Source organism: Hyposmocoma kahamanoa, unplaced genomic scaffold (assembly GCF_003589595.1).
Source record: "Hyposmocoma kahamanoa isolate Upper Pololo Valley unplaced genomic scaffold, ASM358959v1 78, whole genome shotgun sequence".
Classification (NCBI taxonomy): Eukaryota; Metazoa; Arthropoda; class Insecta; order Lepidoptera; family Cosmopterigidae; genus Hyposmocoma; species Hyposmocoma kahamanoa.
The window spans coordinates 2766198-2787183 of NW_020653945.1; the positions used below are offsets into that span (position 1 = coordinate 2766198).

The 20986-nt window shown below is 35.4% G+C and overlaps 2 protein-coding genes across 2 annotated transcripts in view; one reads left to right on the top strand and one right to left on the bottom strand.

Moving 5' to 3' along the window:
• LOC113233447 (multifunctional protein ADE2) overlaps positions 1-16996 on the bottom strand; it is a 57236-nt gene extending 40240 nt beyond the window's left edge. The window contains exons 1-2 of the mRNA XM_026468587.1: positions 16894-16996; positions 16774-16809 (exon numbers count right to left, since the gene is read on the bottom strand). Coding sequence (XP_026324372.1) covers positions 16774-16809; positions 16894-16981 — 124 coding nt within the window. The 5' untranslated portion in view covers positions 16982-16996. The remainder of the gene's footprint in view (positions 1-16773; positions 16810-16893) is intronic.
• A 2789-nt stretch (positions 16997-19785) lies between these two features.
• Positions 19786-20986, top strand: part of LOC113233251 (amidophosphoribosyltransferase-like) — an 8864-nt gene continuing 7663 nt past the window's right edge. Inside the window, exon 1 of the mRNA XM_026468294.1 lies at positions 19786-19870. Coding sequence (XP_026324079.1) covers positions 19786-19870 — 85 coding nt within the window. The remainder of the gene's footprint in view (positions 19871-20986) is intronic.

Below are 20986 nucleotides of genomic sequence, written 5' to 3' on the forward strand. Positions count from 1 at the left end.
TCGAATAGGTTGACTTGGGACATTTTTTTCGTGGTTTTTGTATTAGATCCGTCGTCCATTTATTTGTAAGTCAATGGAGGAAATAATAAAAGACTAAAGAGAAGAAGATGTATAATAGAAAAAGTAAAAGAATATTAAAATAATATTGGAAGCTATTGCAAGTAATAATTTGACATTTGGCTAATAAATATTACCCCCTTGTTTTAAATTAGGCGGAGTCTGTATTTTCGTTATCGCTCTTCCCACTAGAAGTCACTTTTGCGACGGAAATATAAACTAGACGAAAAAACAGAAAAGAGTACAAAGCACTTTATTTTACCGCCTTTTTTTTAAGTAATCAGTACAAGTTGGTATTTTTAATTATCTCGCAATTACGAACACTGGGTAGTTGGCTGTATGAGTTTTTCTTTTGCCTGTTCATTTAGTCGATTGTTAGTAGATAGATTTAAATGTTTAGAGCGGTTACCATGCTGGACTGCCACGCAGAGGTACCGGGTTCGATTCCCGGGCCAGGAGAAATATTTGTATTCTCTCGTTAGTATGGGTGTAATTTGTGGTTGTCTATGTGTGTGTCCTTGGCTCTCGCGACACAGGGTTTCCCCATTTGAGTGCGTGCGGGTTTCCCCATTTGAGTGCGTGCGTTATACACAGAAACTACATGATCCAAACAAAACACTATCAATCATGACAGTGTTTTGTTTTAGTGTTGAATTTTGTCAAAGAGTATAAGTACCGTAGTGCCGTGAACAGACGTGACAGTCTGACCTATTGGGAAATAGCTAAGCAGGCACATAATATTGAATGTTTACGAATGATATTTGTCCATTACTTGGGGAATTAACATAAAGCCCATGGGAAAGTCGCCATGGGGCTTCCGCGTACTATTTATAATTATTATATTAGTAAAAAGAAAAGAAAAAAGGTGTAGTAGAATTTTTGAAGTTATTGACATGCAATATACATTCCATTGACGAACACGTAAATATTGATGAATCTTTTTTTAAATTTATTTGATAACCTTGCGTTCAAGTTTTTTAGTCGAAATATTAGAGATAATAAACACAGAAAGCTTAGAGCATATAGGACTGGAGGCGTCATCGATAGACAGTCAATAAACATTACTTCCGAAACGATGTTTTTTCATTTCCATTATCGAATTCACCGCGTCAAGTACTCCACGAAATATGTCGTCTTGCGCTATACAAACTTGCAAAAAAAAATTCTGCTGGATCCAGTCTAGCCAAGGGTGGAACTACATTCCATACATAAAGCCCATTTTTTACATTTATTGCTAATTTTCTATTTTAAGACATTTTTTTCACAATGATCACATTGATTATAAAAAAATATTTGAAAACATTCGAACATTTGACATAAGCATGCCTATGAAGTTCCCTATTTACTAACAGGCAACCATAGACAAAAAATGCTGTACTTCTTGGAGGCTCTTTTTCGTTATAGAGAAGCGACGTGCTCTTTTAGCTCCTATTTTAATCGACAGATTATGTAACGAAGTTTACTTAAATTGATTTCTCAGTCGTATTATATATTAAATAATAATGTAATAAATTATAAATAATTAAAATAAATTGTAATTGTTTAGTATAAATCATCATAAATCATACCGTACTGTAAGCAAAAAAATATAACGTAAACTGAAAAAAGAAAACTCTGGACATTTTTTCGCGGTTTCTGGATTAGACATTGGATTGTATTTATTGTCATCCGTTTATTGGTAAGTCAATGGGCAATCTCCTCAGGCAAATATAAGTAAAACAATATATCACTGTTACACTACACACAAAATTGCAAAAAGAAATCCTCTACATCCTGTCTAGCCAAGGGTGGAATTACATTTTTCATATACGTGATTAACCAGTACGTAATATATATCGACACCGTCACGTCGATAACTTTCCGTCTCTAGTATATTCATGAAAATCGATTTATTTTTATAGGCCTATTCTATATATTTGTAAAAATAAGCTAGTGTTGTCGACTTTTATTTGTGTGAGACCATAGCGATACAATTCAATATTGCATTTGAGTGCACCTATTTGCTTGTAGTGCAACCCAACTCAAAAAGTGGCAGAAAATTTTGTTCGAGAAATAATGCTAATAGTGCCTCTCGTCCTATATGCTCTAAGAGTCGTATTCTAGAACTCTAATCAATGCTCAAGTCAGGATTGCACTGGCAACACAAGCACTGGAACCCTACGACCCTAATGGCAGGGACTTGAATATGAATTCGAGTGCTTTAAACCATACTCAAATCCTGACTTGAGCATTGAGTAGAGTTCTAAAATACGACCCTAAGACAGAAAGTTTAAAAAGTATTGTACTTAGTAGAAAAAAATGAATATTTTTTTTTATAATATTTACGATGAATTTAAATACAAGTAACAAATAAAATGTATATTCGATAATCTTTGATGCGTGTGTTGCCTGAAAATCTGCGTTCAACTTTTAATTGAATACGGTTACTGACCGTTTATTCAAAACATTGTTTATAATCCATCAATGACCTAACCATAAAGATAAAAAAAAAGTTTATTGACACGTCTTAATGTAAACATATTCTCTTGCCCATTTATCCTTATTTGTTTTGCGTTCCCTAAGAAAAAATATAAAACGACTATTATTATTGTATTGGTTTTGACTTATTCAAGCCAATTTTGTAATTAGGAATTTTTTATTTACGGAATTGGCTAGCTTATCAGTTTTCTACACTGGAAAAACGAATGAAAGAAAGAAAATGTTGGTTAAGGTGATCACGTTAACGTATACGTTTTAAAAAATGATGGGTGCCTTTTTATACGGAACATTTAGAATTATTAACACTAGCTAATGAAAATAAAGAACTTTTTTATGTTACGTTGTCTATGATCATTCTAAAAATCATATTTTAGTGCTTATTTTAAGAATAGGCGGGAAAGTTTCGTCTTTATAATTAATGAAAAACACTAGTATTGGTGAATCGTAAAGGTGTCATATTTCATGTAAACAAAACCGTAAAAAATATTTTTCTAACCTAAGTGAAATAAGGTTCGAATGCCTCTGTCGTTGAATATCATATATATCGCAAAATATTATATTCTCAAGACAACACGTTCACAAAAAATCATATTCGCAAGATACCACATTCTCAAAACACCATATCCGCTGATGTGTTACCTCATCCACCACCGCTGTAGTAATGCCTTCAGATTTTTACTTGTTTCGATCTTAACAAAATTCTTAGAATGATCACAGCTTTGATAACGAAGAGACCATACCGACACTAAGAGTCGTATTCTAGAACTCTATTCAATGCTCAAGTCAGGATTGTACTGGCAACACAAGCACTGGAAATACGACCCTAATGGCTAGGACTTGAGTATGTTTTCTACTGCTTTGAATCATACTCAAGTCCTGACTTAAGCATTGAGTAGAGTTCTAGAATACGACCCTAAGAATCGTATTCTAGAACTACTCAATGCTCAAGTCAGGATTTGAGTATGGTTTAAAGCACTTGATATCTAGAATACGACCCTTAGAGCTGTATAAAAATCGACGTATAAGTAAATACTTACAACAATTTTTATGAAAGGGGAATGCTAAATTTACCCGCAAGATGCCAAAAGATTGATCAACAAGGCCAATGCATAGGTAATTGACCAAACTTTGATATTAATTTTTTAAATTGTTTTTAATTTATGCTTTGATTACCACACGGACTTTTTAGGCCAACCCAATTGTACTACAGGCACATGCGACTTGTCAACTATATGTTTCAGTGTTATAGGTGCAATTGCAGTACCCCTTAGATCTTTGCGATTAAAGTTTTAAGTTAATGATAGAAACGCCACGCGCCATGCTAAGATGTTTCAGGATGTAACAAGTTAATCAATAATTTAAAAAACGCTCCGTTGTGAAGATTAGGGTCAGTATTAATTAATAATAATCATAGTAAAGTGTCTAGACGTCAAACTATTGTAAGGACCACACCAACCAATCTATTCTATTAGTCGATCGATTGTAGAATGAGATGAGTTAGCGTCGATCGACACCATTAAATCGATCTGCCCGATTGCTCGATGTGTCATTGAATGATGGAACAATCGATGCTCGATTTATGTTCTTCTGTGTAATAGTAAAAGCCACTAGATAACCCGATGTAGGTATCGAGAATCGAATGATGGTTTAATCGATCGATATACGTCGATAAGACAGTGCTACCAAACCATCGATCGATTCCACATCGATCGGTTGGTGTGGTAATAAAGGTGTTAACACATCAACCTCTTTAGGAAGATAAGAAGAAACATCCGATAATAATATTTGAATAATGTTCTGTATGGTCCTATTATAGAGTAATCTAACGTATGTTTTATACATAAACAATGTTTTACAACCACGTTATTCAGAAGTCCTTCATAAAATAGTGCAAGGTTGTTGGGATCAGCATTTCATGCATTGAATGGTCAACTATAGACCGATAACCGCTGCTATCAGTTTTACCTACAGGTCAACGTATTTTAAACATACTACCTATAACAGGAAATGAATATAGTATCACTTCCTATTATAGGTCCTGAAATCAGTCATAAATCGTGTATGTTTGTTTTTTTTTCAAATAAATCGACTTGCGGCTCTTTAAAAAACCCATGGTCGTGACTTAATATTAACTTTGTATTTACTCGAGTTCTTAGGTTTTCGCGATTGTTACACATAGGAAATGAAACTATTTTTCCGGATTTAAATGGCGTATAATTTGTTTTTTCGAACAAATTATACACGATTTAAATCCGGAAAAATAGTTTCATTTCCTATTTGTATTTACTGTTTTTTTTCTTTTTCAATCTTATTTTTATTATTGTTTGCGTTCTGTAATTTTTTTGTTGTTTTATTTTCTTTATGTTGCAGTGCTGTTGTTGTTGTTTATTGTAGTGCCATTTGAGATACTTAAATGTCAAAATTAAAGTCCTTTATAAAAGCCGTTAAAAACCAAAAAACAAAAGATCTGCAACGAGCACATAGACAAATTCGCAAGGTCTGCTAACTTGTTCTGTAGCTTTTCCACACAATTTTTCCGGATTTAAATCGCGTACTTATATTTGTTTTTTCAAACAAACCAACGTTTCGGGCCCTTTACATGTCCCATGGTCACGGTTGACTGAGGTGGTGGAGTCATCAACCAGTTATGTGTGACATAATGCAAGCCACTCTGTTTTTAAATTTTACAAAGAACATTCCAATTTGCGCTACACATGTTTTACACATTATTTTATTTTAACGATATGAATTTATATTAAATGAAATGTATCATTAATTAATAATGGAAATCAGAATAAATTAAAACGTTTTAATTAGTACTGCAGTCTATGCCTGTTTGGGATTTTTCTTAAAAGGTAATACTGGATCCCAAACTGGTTGTACGGAGAAACCATCTTCCCTGTTGAAATTAGGATGTTTTTTAATTTCAATGGCCTCTCGTGGCAAGGACCTGGGGTTTGTCAAACTTAAATGAATGTATAGGTTTATCCATGACACGCATGAACTTTCTTATCGCCGCGCCGTCCATTAACTAAAACGCGGCTGAGTGTCAAATGGGATATTTGACCATTTTTAAATAGAAAAAAACAGCATAACATTCTCTCTTTTAAAAACAGTTAAAATTAGTTAACGTGTTTGACTTATCGGAACTTACCCTAACGATGCATAGCTGAAATATCATTAACGATTTAAATGTTCAAAAACTGGGTTATGGTTTTTTATGATAACTCACAAAAATATTTTGTCACTTTTTGGTTAGCAGACGGGAGCTTTATTTCATTCATGACAAAATTGTAAAAGAGAGCTACGATACAAGCTGAAATAAATTTTCATATAATGTATACATATATTATTAAAACGAGACGTAAATAATAACATATATTTTAAATAAAATATGTCACAGCGATATCTGGAATAATATAATTAAGATCGTCTAATACGGGAAAAAAACAATTCAATGAACAGTATAATGTTATCGCAGAGGGCAAGAGTCGGCGGGCATCGTGACGTCAGAAGGCAAGAGCGCATTCAGCACACACAAGGGCATGGGACTGATCAACAACATCTTCAACGATGAGGCTATGAAAAAACTGAAGGGGAATCTCGGCATTGGTCACACCAGGTAAGAATACTTGAAAATATTTTGACTGCCGTTCTTCTTCACAACCGTTTATTCGTTGCTGAGGATCGTGACTCCATTTTCGTCCTGCCAACCATCTGACTCCATTGGTTCCGGTAGCTTCAGTTGTTCGGAGAAATAATCTGACCATCGTTTGGGATTCTTGCCTCTAGGTCTCTTATCCTCGACCCTGTCACCATCAGACGCTCATCACCATATTTACGTGCAATGTGACCAAAGTAGCGTGTCACACGCTGCATGTAGGTTGAAGACAGACGCTGTGCGTTCTCTATATTGAGTTCCGAGAGTACAGAGCCGTTGGTGCGGCGGGCAGTGCATGGTATTCTTAACGTACTAGCGTTCGTCCAGGGTAGTATTGCCACCTTACGTATTTCTGCCGCCAAGCAGTAATGTCAGCATTACTGTGTTCCGGTTTTGAAGGGTAAGGGTGCTGGTGAAATTACAGGCACATGGATCTTGTCAACTTATGTCTCGGGGGACCGGCGCGCAGTGGCAGTGATGTTTGGAACTTAAAGCTCTGAGTGGCACTGCAACTGTTATGGACAGGCGTGTAGCTTACCGTCAGGCGCACGACTTGTTCGTCCCGTCACTTGATATTATAAAAATAAAAATAACATGGAGAAGACAAATGTGTGAATTAGATGTATTTTAGTTCTGTTTCTCCTGTTTCTCCATATTTCACTTAGACTACTATAATAACGTCTTTATTTTCATCACCAACAAGTTTATGCCACACTGATGGCCAAGAATCTCATCAAGAGGTTTTATCTCTAGGAGGATTTTCACGCCCAGAGGTTGTGTACCTTCTTTGATATATAGGTTTGGTCACTGACAGCCCGACTAAAGTCCAAACTTGGGATCTGTCAACGACCTATGGAGTCAAATTATCCGACCGAATTAGAAAGTCACAATCTGCGATTTGTGTTTTGGAGCGCAGATCAAAACAAGTCGCAGTTGTGGGTTAACAAGCGAGTAATTTGAAGTGGGACTGGGCAGGTCACGTCAAGAATTGTTATCTTTTCTTCGTGATAGATCTAAGTGGTATTGTAAACATTTGCATTAAAAAAATTATTATAAGTCATAAATGGGAGGAAATATTACAAATTTTTATTCGTCTTTCTTGTTTGTCCTGGTTTTATGAACCATTTCTTTTGGAGGTCTGTCCTCCTAGTCCGCGCGCGCCACTCCGGGCGCCTTTGCGTAAGCTCAGGGTCTTACACTAATCGTCTTCATGTCTCTTTGAACGGTTCCAATCCAAGTGGCCTGGGGTCTGCCTGGTCGTCTTTTGGTGGTTTCAGTTTCTAGCGCCAAAATTTTTTTGCTCATATCGTCCCTACGCATTAAGTGGCCAAACCAATGTAATCGGTTTTCCCCAAGTTTTTCCTATAAATTGTCCCTCGGGTATATTTGTTTCTGATTTTATCCATCAGGGTAACGCCTCCCGCCCATCACAGCATGCGCATATCGGTTACTTGTATAGGCTGTTTATCTGATTTGTTCATAGCCTAGCACTTTGATCCGTAAAGAAGTGACTCTGATTGGTCTGATTAAAAATTATTATTAATCGCAAACCCCTAAACTTTCAGCGCAAACTGTAATATTTTAAATCCAAAATGTAACTGTTACAATTGTCCGTCAGATATTCGACATCAGCAGCATCTGAAGAAGTGAATTGTCAACCATTCGTGGTACACACCGCACACGGGGCGCTCGCTGTCGCCCATAACGGAGAACTGGTGAACTGCGCCAGTCTCCGAAAGATGGTAAGAAGAACATCTCTAATTTTATAATCTAAGTGATATTTGAAAAATCTGGAAAGGCGATATTAATCAACTTCCTAAATTTTTATATTATATATTCGCAACGTTAATAGAATAGTGTATTAACTCAGAAAGTGTATTTTCTCAGAATCGACGAAAAAGTAATTACTCGCTTCCCGAGAAAGACCTGTGTAAATTTATGTATAAGCTATTTCCTACTTGCCAAATATACATATTTATAAATAAAAGAGAAAAAATAATTTTTAATTTTTGAATAAGGACTACTTTGGCCAGCACTAGCTCACATAAAGCGTGTCTCATTTTGAGTTAAGTAGTTAAGACATATTTTACTTGTTTTTTACAATATTCTAACGACGGTTTTATTGACGTGTAGAGAATTAAGTTTTACGTTCAACAATAGTATAATCTTGAATTTCACATATTTTGAGTTATAACACTAATAGCAGTGCGATATAATTATCGCTTATTATATTAACTTCCTTTATGATAATATGAAATATATAATAATCTTAAGCAATATTTTTTATTAGGTTAGGTGAGATTATAACTTTTTCGCTTTTTTTTTTCATAAAAACTGACTCATTTGTTGATTAAAAGCTGCGTTTTCATTGTCTACTTGGTTTACAGAGTCGATTATGTGTATTATTTCGAATCATAGACTGAAATTTTAACAGAATTATGTAGTAATCATAAATTAAGTAATAATTAAATATAAAATCAAACCACGCAGTAACGAGATTGAGTAATTTCCACCAGGTACTAGGACGTGGTGTGGGCCTTTCGACGCATTCAGACTCCGAGCTGATCACACAGGCGCTGTGCCTCAACCCGCCTGAGGGCGAGACCAATGGTCCAGACTGGCCTGCTAGGATCAACCATCTTATGAGGTAAACATAAATTTCTATTAGCATTAGTCAGAGTGAACAAATTATAACTATCTGGACAGCTCATCAAAGAGTGGGTCCAAAATGATACAAGACTCAGTGGAAGCCGTAGACTTATAGTGGAACATATGATGGCTAATATACCTATCTACAAGTCAAATTGGTATATTTTAAATAGCGCAGCACCATTATGACAATATTATTATAGCTTTACAATATTATTATAGCTTCTTAATATTATTGTGGCTTGATCATATTATTATAGCTTTACAATATTACTACAAGTTGACAGTATTATTATAGCTTTGCATTAATAGATTTAAGTTATATGTTTGTTTTGTGATAAGAGTTAGTCGAGACATGTCGTACAACTTGTGCTATAAAATGTAGAGAATTTCATTAATAGTGTAGGGTTTGAAAAACAATTTAACTGAAACTTAAATAAATCGTCAAATTGATTAAATACTATTACTTATTCATAAGGTAGATTCCATTACGAAGAATATAGTAAGACACTCTAGGGATTGCTCTTTGTATTTAGACGCTTTTTCATGTATGTCATTAACAATATTTATTTAATTTTTTTTTATAATATCAAGTGACGGGACGAACAAGTCATGCGCCTGATGGTAAGCTACACGCCTGTCCATAACAGTTCAACGTCACTCAGAGCTTTAAATCGCAAAGATCTGAGGGGCACTACCACTGCGCCCGTCACCGTCAAGTTTTGATTTAACGCCCTCTATACAAACTTGTCATTGTTTCAGGCTGGCTCCTCTAAGTTATTCTCTAGTAATAATGCATAAAGACAAAATCTATGCGGTACGAGATCCTTATGGCAATCGACCACTTTGTATCGGCAAGATCTTACCTCTCGGATCTTCCTGTAAGTTTTTTTATATTGCTCACTCCATTTTGACATACATGGCATAACTAATAAAGGTCGTTTTCCTGTATAGAAGGATTTTGCTTTATGTGTCTCCTCCACATACGTGTGGACATCAATCGTAGACATTTATTTACATTGCCTCGCGTGTTATGGTATTTGCATCTAGAGAAATAAACGCGCAGTAGGTAATGACACTTATGTCCACTTATACTAAATTTAAGTACATCTTAAACTAATGCTTAAATCGTTAAGATACTCATAACACAATGTATTTTTTAATACATATTAGACAACATCACGTAAGTTGCTCTAACCCGAAACAAAGTAGTTAAAATACTTGTGTTATGGACAATGGTCGGAACAAGGTGTTCCATATATACAGATACATGTATAGACATAGCAGTTACAAGAAGCGACATAGAATTGTTAAAACCACGAAATATTAATTAATTACTTTTTCGAATTCCGGATTTCCGGAAATGGTTGTACTGCATCGTAGGACAAACTTCTGACCTAGGAAGTCAAAGTTGGATTTTAAAGTAATTCTAATGGTTCCATGTAAAAAATGTAGTAGATAACAGCCTTGTTGCCGTTCCGTCAATGTGATGGGGGAGAGTCACCGCTCACGTTACATTCTTATTCTCTGCTTTGGTAAATGGTTATGAAAATTGGAAATAGGACGGTATCACAAACATCTAGACCCGAGACAATATAGAAGAGTTTTTTTCTACACTGACCCGGCCGGGGATCGAACACTATGGAATTATGGTGTCTTTTGCATCTCAATCATTGGTTTAAGACGTATTATAGTATAAAAGTTTAGGTGAGCGATGCGCGACTTTGAATGTTACTAATACTAATCATTCGAATGGGCAATCATTCGCCTAAGTCGAATCCAAGCACAATCATTCGATTCGAGTCGGATGATTAACGATACGGAATGCCCTTGTCATGCGGTCGGGTGCACGAGTAGAATGATTGCTTTCGGAACTACTCGCCACCAGATCATTTACCATGATTTTTATGAATAAATTAATTTAAAAAAAATCATATCAAAATATCCCTATCCCCGTCACATTTACGATATTACTATATCGTCGGGGATAGTGCAATTACGCGTAACTAGCATCTGATTATGAGCCTCCATTTCGGTAATTTAGTAGCCAAATGAAATCCGCGATAATGTCGTGGTAACCAAATTAGCGTGATTTGCAGGAGTCTATTATTATCAGTCCGTAGAAAACATAAATTAATGCTTACTGTGCAAAAACGAAAGTCGTAGCCATTGAAATAACAAATTAATGACGTTAAATCCCTCTCTTGTGAAATTTGGTTTAATACAGATACGCGCTTTTTACCAATACTACATTCACGGATTTGCACTATCCCCGACTAATATGTCAGAGAGGGCTAGGCAGAAATGCCCTATGGAATCTATGGATTAATAATATTAATTAATAATGAATGATCATTCGGATCATATAAATACGAAAATTATCAGGTTACTAATTTGGCATTCGAATGACGGAATTAGTAATTACTAACGAGTCGAATATCGAAATCTTAGGTAATTAACTAAAAGTAAACTTCAGCTTGCATTTGGTTAACCGGTCAAATACAATATTTAGTAGTGAGTTTCATACGTCGTATTACAGCTGTACTCTTTAATTTGGTCGCATGTTGTTAGCTGTCATCTTTTTGAAGTCAGTTTAAACATCATGTCATCATTTTAAATGTTGTTTATCGTAGGAAAGTTGTGAAACGTGTCATTAAACATCTTTATTTGAATATTAAGTATTATATATTTAATAACTATTTTAAACAGGTAGTTTCAAATGTTGTCTGTTACCTGAAAATATTATCAATACCTCATAAAATACTTCATTACGATTTGTTCACATTTAGTTAATAATCTAAACCTTTGTAGTGCAGATGTAAGTTTAGTACAAGTGGACATTAGGTTCAATTTACATTGTCTCGGAACGGTAAAGCGATTTTTATAACGAAATTGTAGATAGCATAATGAACTTTATGGTTAATTGTATAGCGTACAAAATAGATCCGATACGGTAGGTACGAGAATTCCCCGAAAGACGTGTGACCTGTTTTTTTGGCTCGTATCTAGTTTGTACGTCACACAATTGATACGATGATATGGTTACAAAAAAAACGCTAAAACCTCTTAACACGTATACTCTCAGGGAGCCATATTAATTTTTACATAAATTAGTAAACGACATCATTGTGTTTCATCGATCTAAATGCGCTGTCAGCAAAGTTGAAGTCTTTCTAGTCCCAAACTAATTTTGTTTGCAAGTTAAGACTGTAGCTAACCTAGGTTTGCCAGATAGCCGGGAAATACGGGATTGTACCGAAATTTTACTTCTGTCTTTTCCCATGTCCAGTAATTAGATTTTACTGTCCCGGATTTCAAACACTTGGAAGTTGTTTTTACAAACTTACTAGAGTCCTTTTCATAAAAAAAGTTCCCCGGATGCAGCGCTGTAGTCGTAATATTGATTGCGAATGACGTATATCGGTTTTTATATTATAAAAATACACAGTATGTTATGTATTGAGGTAGGTTCGTGGTTTAACTTTGACATAATTAAAGTACGTATGTGAAAATAACTTGCATTTTTATTTTTACTTTAAAAATACAACGACTATAATACGATTATATATTATTGAAGCCTAATATCCACACGCAAAATAGGCGCCTTGTCGTCGAGTTGCGGACACCAGCCCGTTACACCAAGTACCAAGAAGCCTAATATAAATATCTATTTGTTTTTATATATTTATTGCTACGGCCGTTTCTCTCACCCTAGTAGATTTGTCCCGGAAATGATAAGTCAGTATCTGGCAACCCTAAGTTAGCCCCGTCCTTTATTTTGTTGACCCTTTTTTGTGAAAACATTTTAATTATTAATAAAAGGTGATCTAGCCATTGATTAACAAGAATGGTATACTTAAGGTAACGCGTCGACTTTGCTGACAGATGTGCAGTTATCGACACGCTCAGGTTTACACTTAAAGATTTAAATTCAACCCTATGCCTTAGCGCCGTTACACGTGAAGAAAGATTTCGCGCGGCCGCCACGCGGCGACCGCCCTTTTACCACGCTTTCATGTATATTAATGGCGAATCTGAATTCTATTTATTATGCAACAACATTTAAATTCCTCTCAATAAAATTAGCCGCGTAGACCAAATTCAAAGCAGTAGAGCCCGCGTGCCCGGAACGCTTTTTTAAATTAAAACGTAAAAGCTAAACGAATTGAGCGTATTTTGCCATGACAGACGCAGGCGGACTCCGCTCTTCGACCGCGCGGCGGCCGCCCGGGGTGAGCTCGAAGAAATTCGTGTTGAATAAATTACGGTTAAGAATTTAAAAGGTTGAAAGTGTAAACATTGAGCTAGATTATAAAATGTATGTTCTAATAATTTCAAACCTCTTGCAGATGCGTACAAAAAGTCTTCAGCACAGCATGCTGCGGGTAATGCATGATTCATTTCATTATACATAACGTTCTATTTAATTAACTAACATACTTTAACGGGCTTGTTCAGTATATTCAATCAAAGGAGTTTTATTATGGAGTCCCTTTGAAAACGTAAAAAAAAAGAAAAGCTTTCATAGCATATGCTCAGGGTCTATATAAAACAAAAGCCTACCTCAGTTTGTGGAATTAAATCTATTTGCCAAGTTTTAAGGAATTCGGTTAACGGAGAGTGGGTGAAATCTAGTAAATCGGATTGATCCCCTAAGTTGCCATAATATTTTTTCAAATTTGAATGGCGCGACTAGTGAGGTTGTGAAGTCTGTTAAAAATGATATTAAATTTAACTGCCTCTGTGGCCGAACGGTTACCATGCTGGTCTGACACGCAGAGGTCCCAGGTTCGATTCCCGGGCTGGGAGAAATATTTGTGTCTATGTGTGTGTCCATGGCATCCGCGTCAGAATATAAAAAAAATACTTTCAAAACAGGTTACTAATTTTGTTTTAAAATTAAAATTTAACATTATAAAATACCAGAATCCCGAAGTCATATCCATATTAAACATAACGTTTGAGGTAATTTGACTCGTAATATTTCTCAATCAAGTGTGTCACCGACAAATAATAAATAGCGCATACCTATTCCGTATAGGTGATTGTCTTTTGTCGAGTAGTAAAGTTTCGTAAATTAATAATTTGTGTTTCTGGCTGTGCAATTATTGATTTGTGTAACCAGGAACAGAAGTTTGAGAAATGTTTTGTGAATTTTCTAGACAACGAAAATTCACAAAAACATTTCTCTAAAAGATCTAAAGTCGTGGACGCTATTCATGTACAATGTACAATTTCTTTTCAACGGAATGCGAAAAATAGGAATTTTTCACAAACAGAGAACAGATTTTATTTAGACAGAACAATGTACAAACTTATGTTTCTGATTGTCCAAGAACATGTACCAATTTATGTTTCAGATTGTCCATAGACACGAGACTTACATACGCATAATATGAATAAAAAAGTCATGTCGACTAAATATATAAAATTGCTAAATTTTTTTACGTCACTTCAGAGAGGTTCCTATATTGAATGTTTTTTGCTTACATAGGCGTAGCTGGTCACATCGTCGTTTAGCACTGAGTTTTATTATATTATAGAAAGTCATTTACTGAAGGCTCTTAAAAGTATGCCAGCTAATTAATTAGGACCATCTAACATTAGATTTAAGATTAACGCCATTATCAGTGATTGGAGTGGGTAGAGTAATTATTGCGATATGCGGTCATAAGATTTTTGTAAAGTTACTGTTTAAAAATACTGTTTTTTTTTCATTATTTGAGTATTTTTGTCAAAATGTTATATTTATATCGATGTACACTATTAGATTATTGAAGCCCTGAGCTAATTTCTTTTTTGTTTATATTTTACTAGTTTTAGTTTTCAATTTTAATTGTAATATATGGATAATGTTGTTCATTGTACGTGTACTTATGTCAGTTAATTTCACAACTAGTAATCATACCATGTATAATTGTTTGTTATCCCTTAAAAAGAAATAAATTATTGAGGTCAGAACATAAATAAAATGCATTCAAAATATGTTCTTTTTCTCAAGTAGGCACATTGTTGTTCTATGTCTGGCAACATTTCGACTGAAATGCTTGAATCCACGGTCATGAAATAAATAAAAACAAAATATAATTACAAAATCCCGGAATCCCGAAGTCATGTCCATATTAAACATAACGTATGAGCTCATTTACCCGAAATATCTCTACTTACTCCTATCACTGGTCATTATAATGGAAATTTAATTCCTTACTACAGCATAATGCACATAAATACAGGGTGCTTATTCATCAGAGAACATTTATATGACGATAGTAATTGTCATTGTCATCATCAAGTATAGTTACAAATGTTGGGCACTGGTCTTCGTCTCATGCGGTTTAGGGACAACTCACTATTTCCAAGTGTTGTGAATTTTCTTTTACATGAAGATTTCATCACGATGTTTTAATTTACGCTTAGCAAAGGTATTGCTATTAAATATTCGCAAATATACTCGTACGTATCTGTGGACCTGTTTTTTATAATATCAAGTGACGGGACGAACAAGTCGTGCGCCTGATGGTAAGGTATACGCAAGTCCATAATAGTTGCAGTGCCACTCAGAGCTTCAAATCCGTAAAGATCTGAGGGGCACTGCCACTGCGCCCGACACCTTGAGACATACGTTGACAAGTCATATGCCTGTAAGTTCACCAGCACCTATCAATACGAGTAACTATCAGTACAAAGCATACCATTTGAAAATGTATGGGAATAGTACAATTAAAATTCACGGTATATTCAGCTCACCTCTCAAGTGGAGGCTCAACTTGAACGACGATGCGAACAGAGAAAGATACTACTATAGAAATTTAATTTGAAATTTACCTTGAGTTTTTCGGTAAAGGAAAACATCGTATATACATATATAAGCTAACTATTATTTTATCGAGTTCCTAGGTTTTCGCGATTGTTACACAGTAGATTTGGGTCTAAAAATAGTTTCAATTCCTCTCTAAAGAAAACACTTGTTTATCATGTTGTTCAATTTATCTATGGATATGTCATGTGGGGTGAGTAAACGAACGATCTTGGATTCGTGAACCAATTGAATCTAGTTCATTCGACTCTTATAATAATAGTAATAATAATAATAATAACTAATTAAATAAAGCGTTCTGATATCATTTGTATGTGACCTCATTAAAAGCATGTAAAAACATCCATAATATTAATTAAGGAATATTTTGGCCTTGATCTTAGTTGATAAGTGCATCTTAACTATTTAAAATGACAATTAGTTTTTAACGATAACACGCGTACGGTCGGTTATGAATAATTAACTTAATTTAATTTGGTGTTTAGGGTGCTTGTGCGCGGCGCACGCGCAATCCACGTGCATGTTTCACTTTACAATAAGATACAAATACTCTTTATTCCACACAAGAACAAATACAAAAACAGACTAAGACGGCACAACAGACGGCCGTATTGCTAAACGGCAATTTCTTCCACGCAACCTTACGTCATATTTCGATGCCTTATAAAGTTTTTGTTTCACTATTGTTTTAAACCTCGTGAATGGCAAATTTGTATATCAACCGAAATCTTGTTATCGAAGCGTATACATTACCCCTTAAATGAATTTGTCACTTTGTGAAGACGACTACCAAGAACAGCTAGTTTATTTTTATTCCTCGTATTAATGTTATGTCTGTCGCTATTTTACAAAAACAAATTACTATTACTCTTAATATAAATTTAACTTTCATAAATGTACTGTAACGCTAGTGTAAGAATGTTAATTTCCTTAAACTTATCTCTCATAGATACTCAGGGGCACATATTGTAAATTGCCCTAACTGCCCGTTTCTGAAGGACAAAGATTCTATTGATATCGGCGGCATTGGCCCAAAGCAAAATGCCGTTATGTGTTCATGCATAGAAATAAAGCATTTTCCTATTTTTACTCATTAAATGTACAAAATTACCGTTAGTAGCGGCAATACCGGTGTTGTGTAGAGTACCTGTAAAAATTGGTTTTTATTAAAAACTTTTTTGGTCTACATTTTTTCTACCTTTTCCAAGTGAATAATTTTCAAAATACTTACCTGATGCACCTTTTTTACTGTCGTCAAAGGCGACGTAGGACGAGTAGAAGTTGCCTTGCTGTTTGTTCTCTATGCCCTTGGTTTTCATGGTTGCGTTTTTTCTTCTTCTGATCTGTCGTTTAAAATATATTTTTATATAATATGTATGGTCTATAGCTCCCAACCCACATAGAAATGCCAAAATTAAAAATACACACTCTTTAAAATGTCACTAGACTAGTCTTAATAATATAAACGGTATCGAAAATCTAATTAACCAACGGTATTTTTTTTATTTATCTGGTTCTCTGGATCTGGTTAAATGAACATAGCCATACTACAGATTGCAGTTTAGTGTAATTTGCGCAAATTGTAGAACGATAGGTAATAAAATAATATAAAAAAACCGATCTCAAAAGTATGTGGAATTACATCTATTTGCCAAGTTTTATTAGAATCAGTTACCGGAAAGTGCGCGAAACCGGATTCAACCCTAGTTTGCCACCCTGTGGTGAAATCTTCAAATTTAATGGAACTACTACTGCCATACAAAAAAAATACAGTGGAATCGAAGTCGGTTAAAAACCAAGTTCTCGCTATCTGAAACTAAGCGCCCTTTGTTCCTTACGTGCCCGTTTATAAGGCCACCAATTCGCAATGCTGGGGGTCTACTCTCGACCTCCGTCCGAAACAATTACTGCTAAATAAGCAATACTTGACCAAATGAAAAGACTCGTGATGCGAATGAAGCTTCATACTTGATACTTGTCTTTTAATTTTGTCGAATATTACTTATTTGACAGTAAAGAGTAGACCCCCTGGTGCGTTCAGCGAGGCGCGTACATTTCCTGTTGTGTTGAATGTACCCAATACAAGACACACGTTTGCGCGCAATGTACGCGCAGACATTGAACGCCCCGCTGAATGTAGTGCGAATTACGAATTTGTGGCCTAAGAGCGCTTTCAAATTAGACGCTTGTAGAGGCGCTGCATGTATGACTGTGGCACTGCAGCCGTACTACTACTAATTTTTGATACCATTATTATATAAATTTTTTATTTGTATATATATTTAACTGCCTCCGTGGCCGAACGGTTACCATGCCGGACTGCCACGCAGAGGTTCGATTCCCGGGCCGAGAGAAATATTTGTATGACCTCATTGATTTACAAATAAATGGACGACAGGTTTAATACAAAAACCACGAAAAAAATGTCCCAAGTCAACCTATTTAAACGTAGTGACATGTAAAGGAATGTGAAAAAGCTAAAACGTTTAATGTAAATTGTAATGTCATCGCAGTACTGTCTAATTTTGCTTGCTTCGCTGTCAGTCGAACAAACGAGGACTAAAGCGTGATTGACGCTCTGTATACGATTTTAACGCCCTATAAGTTCGGACACTTTTTAGCGCGGACCCGACGTCCATAATTGTAAGTCAATGTATGGCCTACATTTATTTCTCTCTTGAGTTTGGGTGTAATTTGTGGTTGTGTGTGTATGTGTGTGTCCATGGCACCCGCAACATAGGGTTTCCCTAGTGCGGGGCTATGTTGAGTGTGTACATTATTATTATATCCACTAGTTTGTGAAAATTAGTAATACAAAGATCTAACACTTAGCAAAAATTCCTTCGATTCGGCCGGATTCGAACCGACGATTTCTAGTAAACCGAGTCAAGCATGCTTATTTGGCATAGCGTCTGCCACGGTTTGCTAGAAGACGTCGGTTTTTTTAAAGTGTTCGATTTTCATACAATATTTAAAAGAAGCAGTTGCAGAGCCGCTGTCGTGACATGCGTTCGCCTCTTTAGCAGTCACAATTCTAGTGAAGTAAAAATTTCTGAAGCGCTACAGACGTGCCACTGCAACGCTTATATAAGCGTCTAATTTGAAGGCGCCTTAAAAGTAGTTTTTAACTTTACAATTTGAGTTAACAAGAACGGGATTAAAATAAAAAGGTTTTTTATTCATTGCTTTGCCTTCGCATTTATCCAATGAAAGCAGAATTACAGGGAACGGAATTTGGATGAAAAAGGAGGTGGTAGATTGGGAAGGTGGGTAGCTAGTTTGACTGCCTAAATGCGTAACCTAGTATGGAAACTTACTTTTGAAATAGACTCGACAGTCTCGTTTCTTCCGGAATTTTCGAAACCGTGCTTATTTTCTAGTTTTTTTCCGGAACGAGGAAATACAGTTACAACTGAAAGCCTTACTATATACGTATTATAGAATTTCCCGAATCAAGTTTTTAAGATTTTGAATGGACTTTAGCTGTAAAACCGATGAAGAACTACGATTTAAAAAACATATTTTCATAATAACTGTAAATTTTGATTTCAAACTTGCACAAATACAATTTATTTAAAAAAAACTAAAACTACCGTTGACTTTTAATGTCATTACACAAACATTTTAAAAGAAAAATTTATTTCTCTATTTATTTCTTCTATTTATTTACAAGTCTGACTAAAGAGGTTTAGAGTGAAAAGGGGGATCGGAAACGTAATAATACAGTATACATCTATATTTAGAACAAAATTGAGGCACCGAACTAATAATCATAGTTAGTATAAATTAATACAAAGATTAAACACAAAGAAAAATTCCTTCGATCCGGTTCGATTCGAACCTGCGCCTTCAGCATACCGTGCTTAAAGCTCTCCCACCCAATTGAGCTACGGAACGAACCAGCAAACTTTTTACCGCAGCGCCATCTGTGACAAATCTATACAACTTTTTTCACTCAGCTTCATATATATGTCGCTTTAATAAATTGTAATATTTTTTATTGAACATCACGATGCTTAACTGCCATGATGTTCAATTAATTTTTGTGGAATTTCTCCACTAGTTTGTTATAATTATTAATACAAAGGTCAAACACTAAGAAAAAAATACGTTTACAGTCTTGATGAACGGCTGTTCGAAGAACGGCGTGGACGACAAAGCGGAGGGCTGGGTCGTTTCTTCAGAGTCTTGTGGCTTCCTCTCTATAGGTAAGTTTTATTAAAACCTGCATGTGGAAGAAGGTTCACAATCACCGGAAGACGTGTGAAGTATCCAACAAACATTGGGCGTGGCCACAGATATATATCTAGATAGACGCAGCAAGTACAGCAATTTGTACGAAAACCCAGCGTGCCACATTTTTTGTACCCACTAAGACATTACAAGAACCAGGTATATACATACTTGCTTTGACGTATCTGTCAAAATGAATAAGTAGAGAGTTTGCATGGTTTGCGCAATCATTTATTGCATCCTTGTGAAAGAGTTCGTCCAGGGTAGTACTGCCACCTTATTTTCGATTTTTAAGAGATGTCGCTACGATATGCTTCAAATCCAAAAGGCGGAAAAAATAAAACTGACAATTATTATTTTTATATATTATTATTATATTAATAAAAATGAGATCACGAGATATATTATATAGATACATTACCTTTTTTGGAAATAAGATTATTATTCCTCTTACCCCATCTTTGCTCATATATAACGTGACCATACGTCCCGCTTTGAGCGGGATATCCCACTTTTAGGCTTCGTGTCCCGCTGTGACCAAAATACTTAAGTGTCCCGCTTTCACAAAACAGAACACACGTAACAATATTTTTTTTAAAATGGCGCGTCAACGAAAAATATATATAACCAGCCAACCAGACATCGAGCACCAGACTACACAAGGTTCTTTTTTTAATTTTTGATTCATTGAACAATTTTAGTTCTTCTTATTTTTTTTAATCATTAAACATTTCGTAACTATTATAAAGTACGTTTTAGCAGCTGTAGAGCGCCCATTTACATTTCTGCCGCCAAGCACTAATGTTAGCATTACTGTGTCCCGGTTTTGAAGGTTAAGGGTGCTGGTGAAATTACTGGCACATGGGACTTGTCAACTTATGTCTCTGGGTGACGGGCGCTGTGGTAGTGCCCCTCAGGTCTTTGCAATTTAAAGCTCTGAGTGGCACTGTAACTGTTATGGACAGGCGTGTAGCTTACCATCAGGCGCACGACTTGTTCGTCCCGTCACTTAATACTATAAAAAAAAAACCTCACGGAAGCAAATTGGTCTGTGATTCACCTATTTACTTTCGCAAAGTTAAAGCAGATAA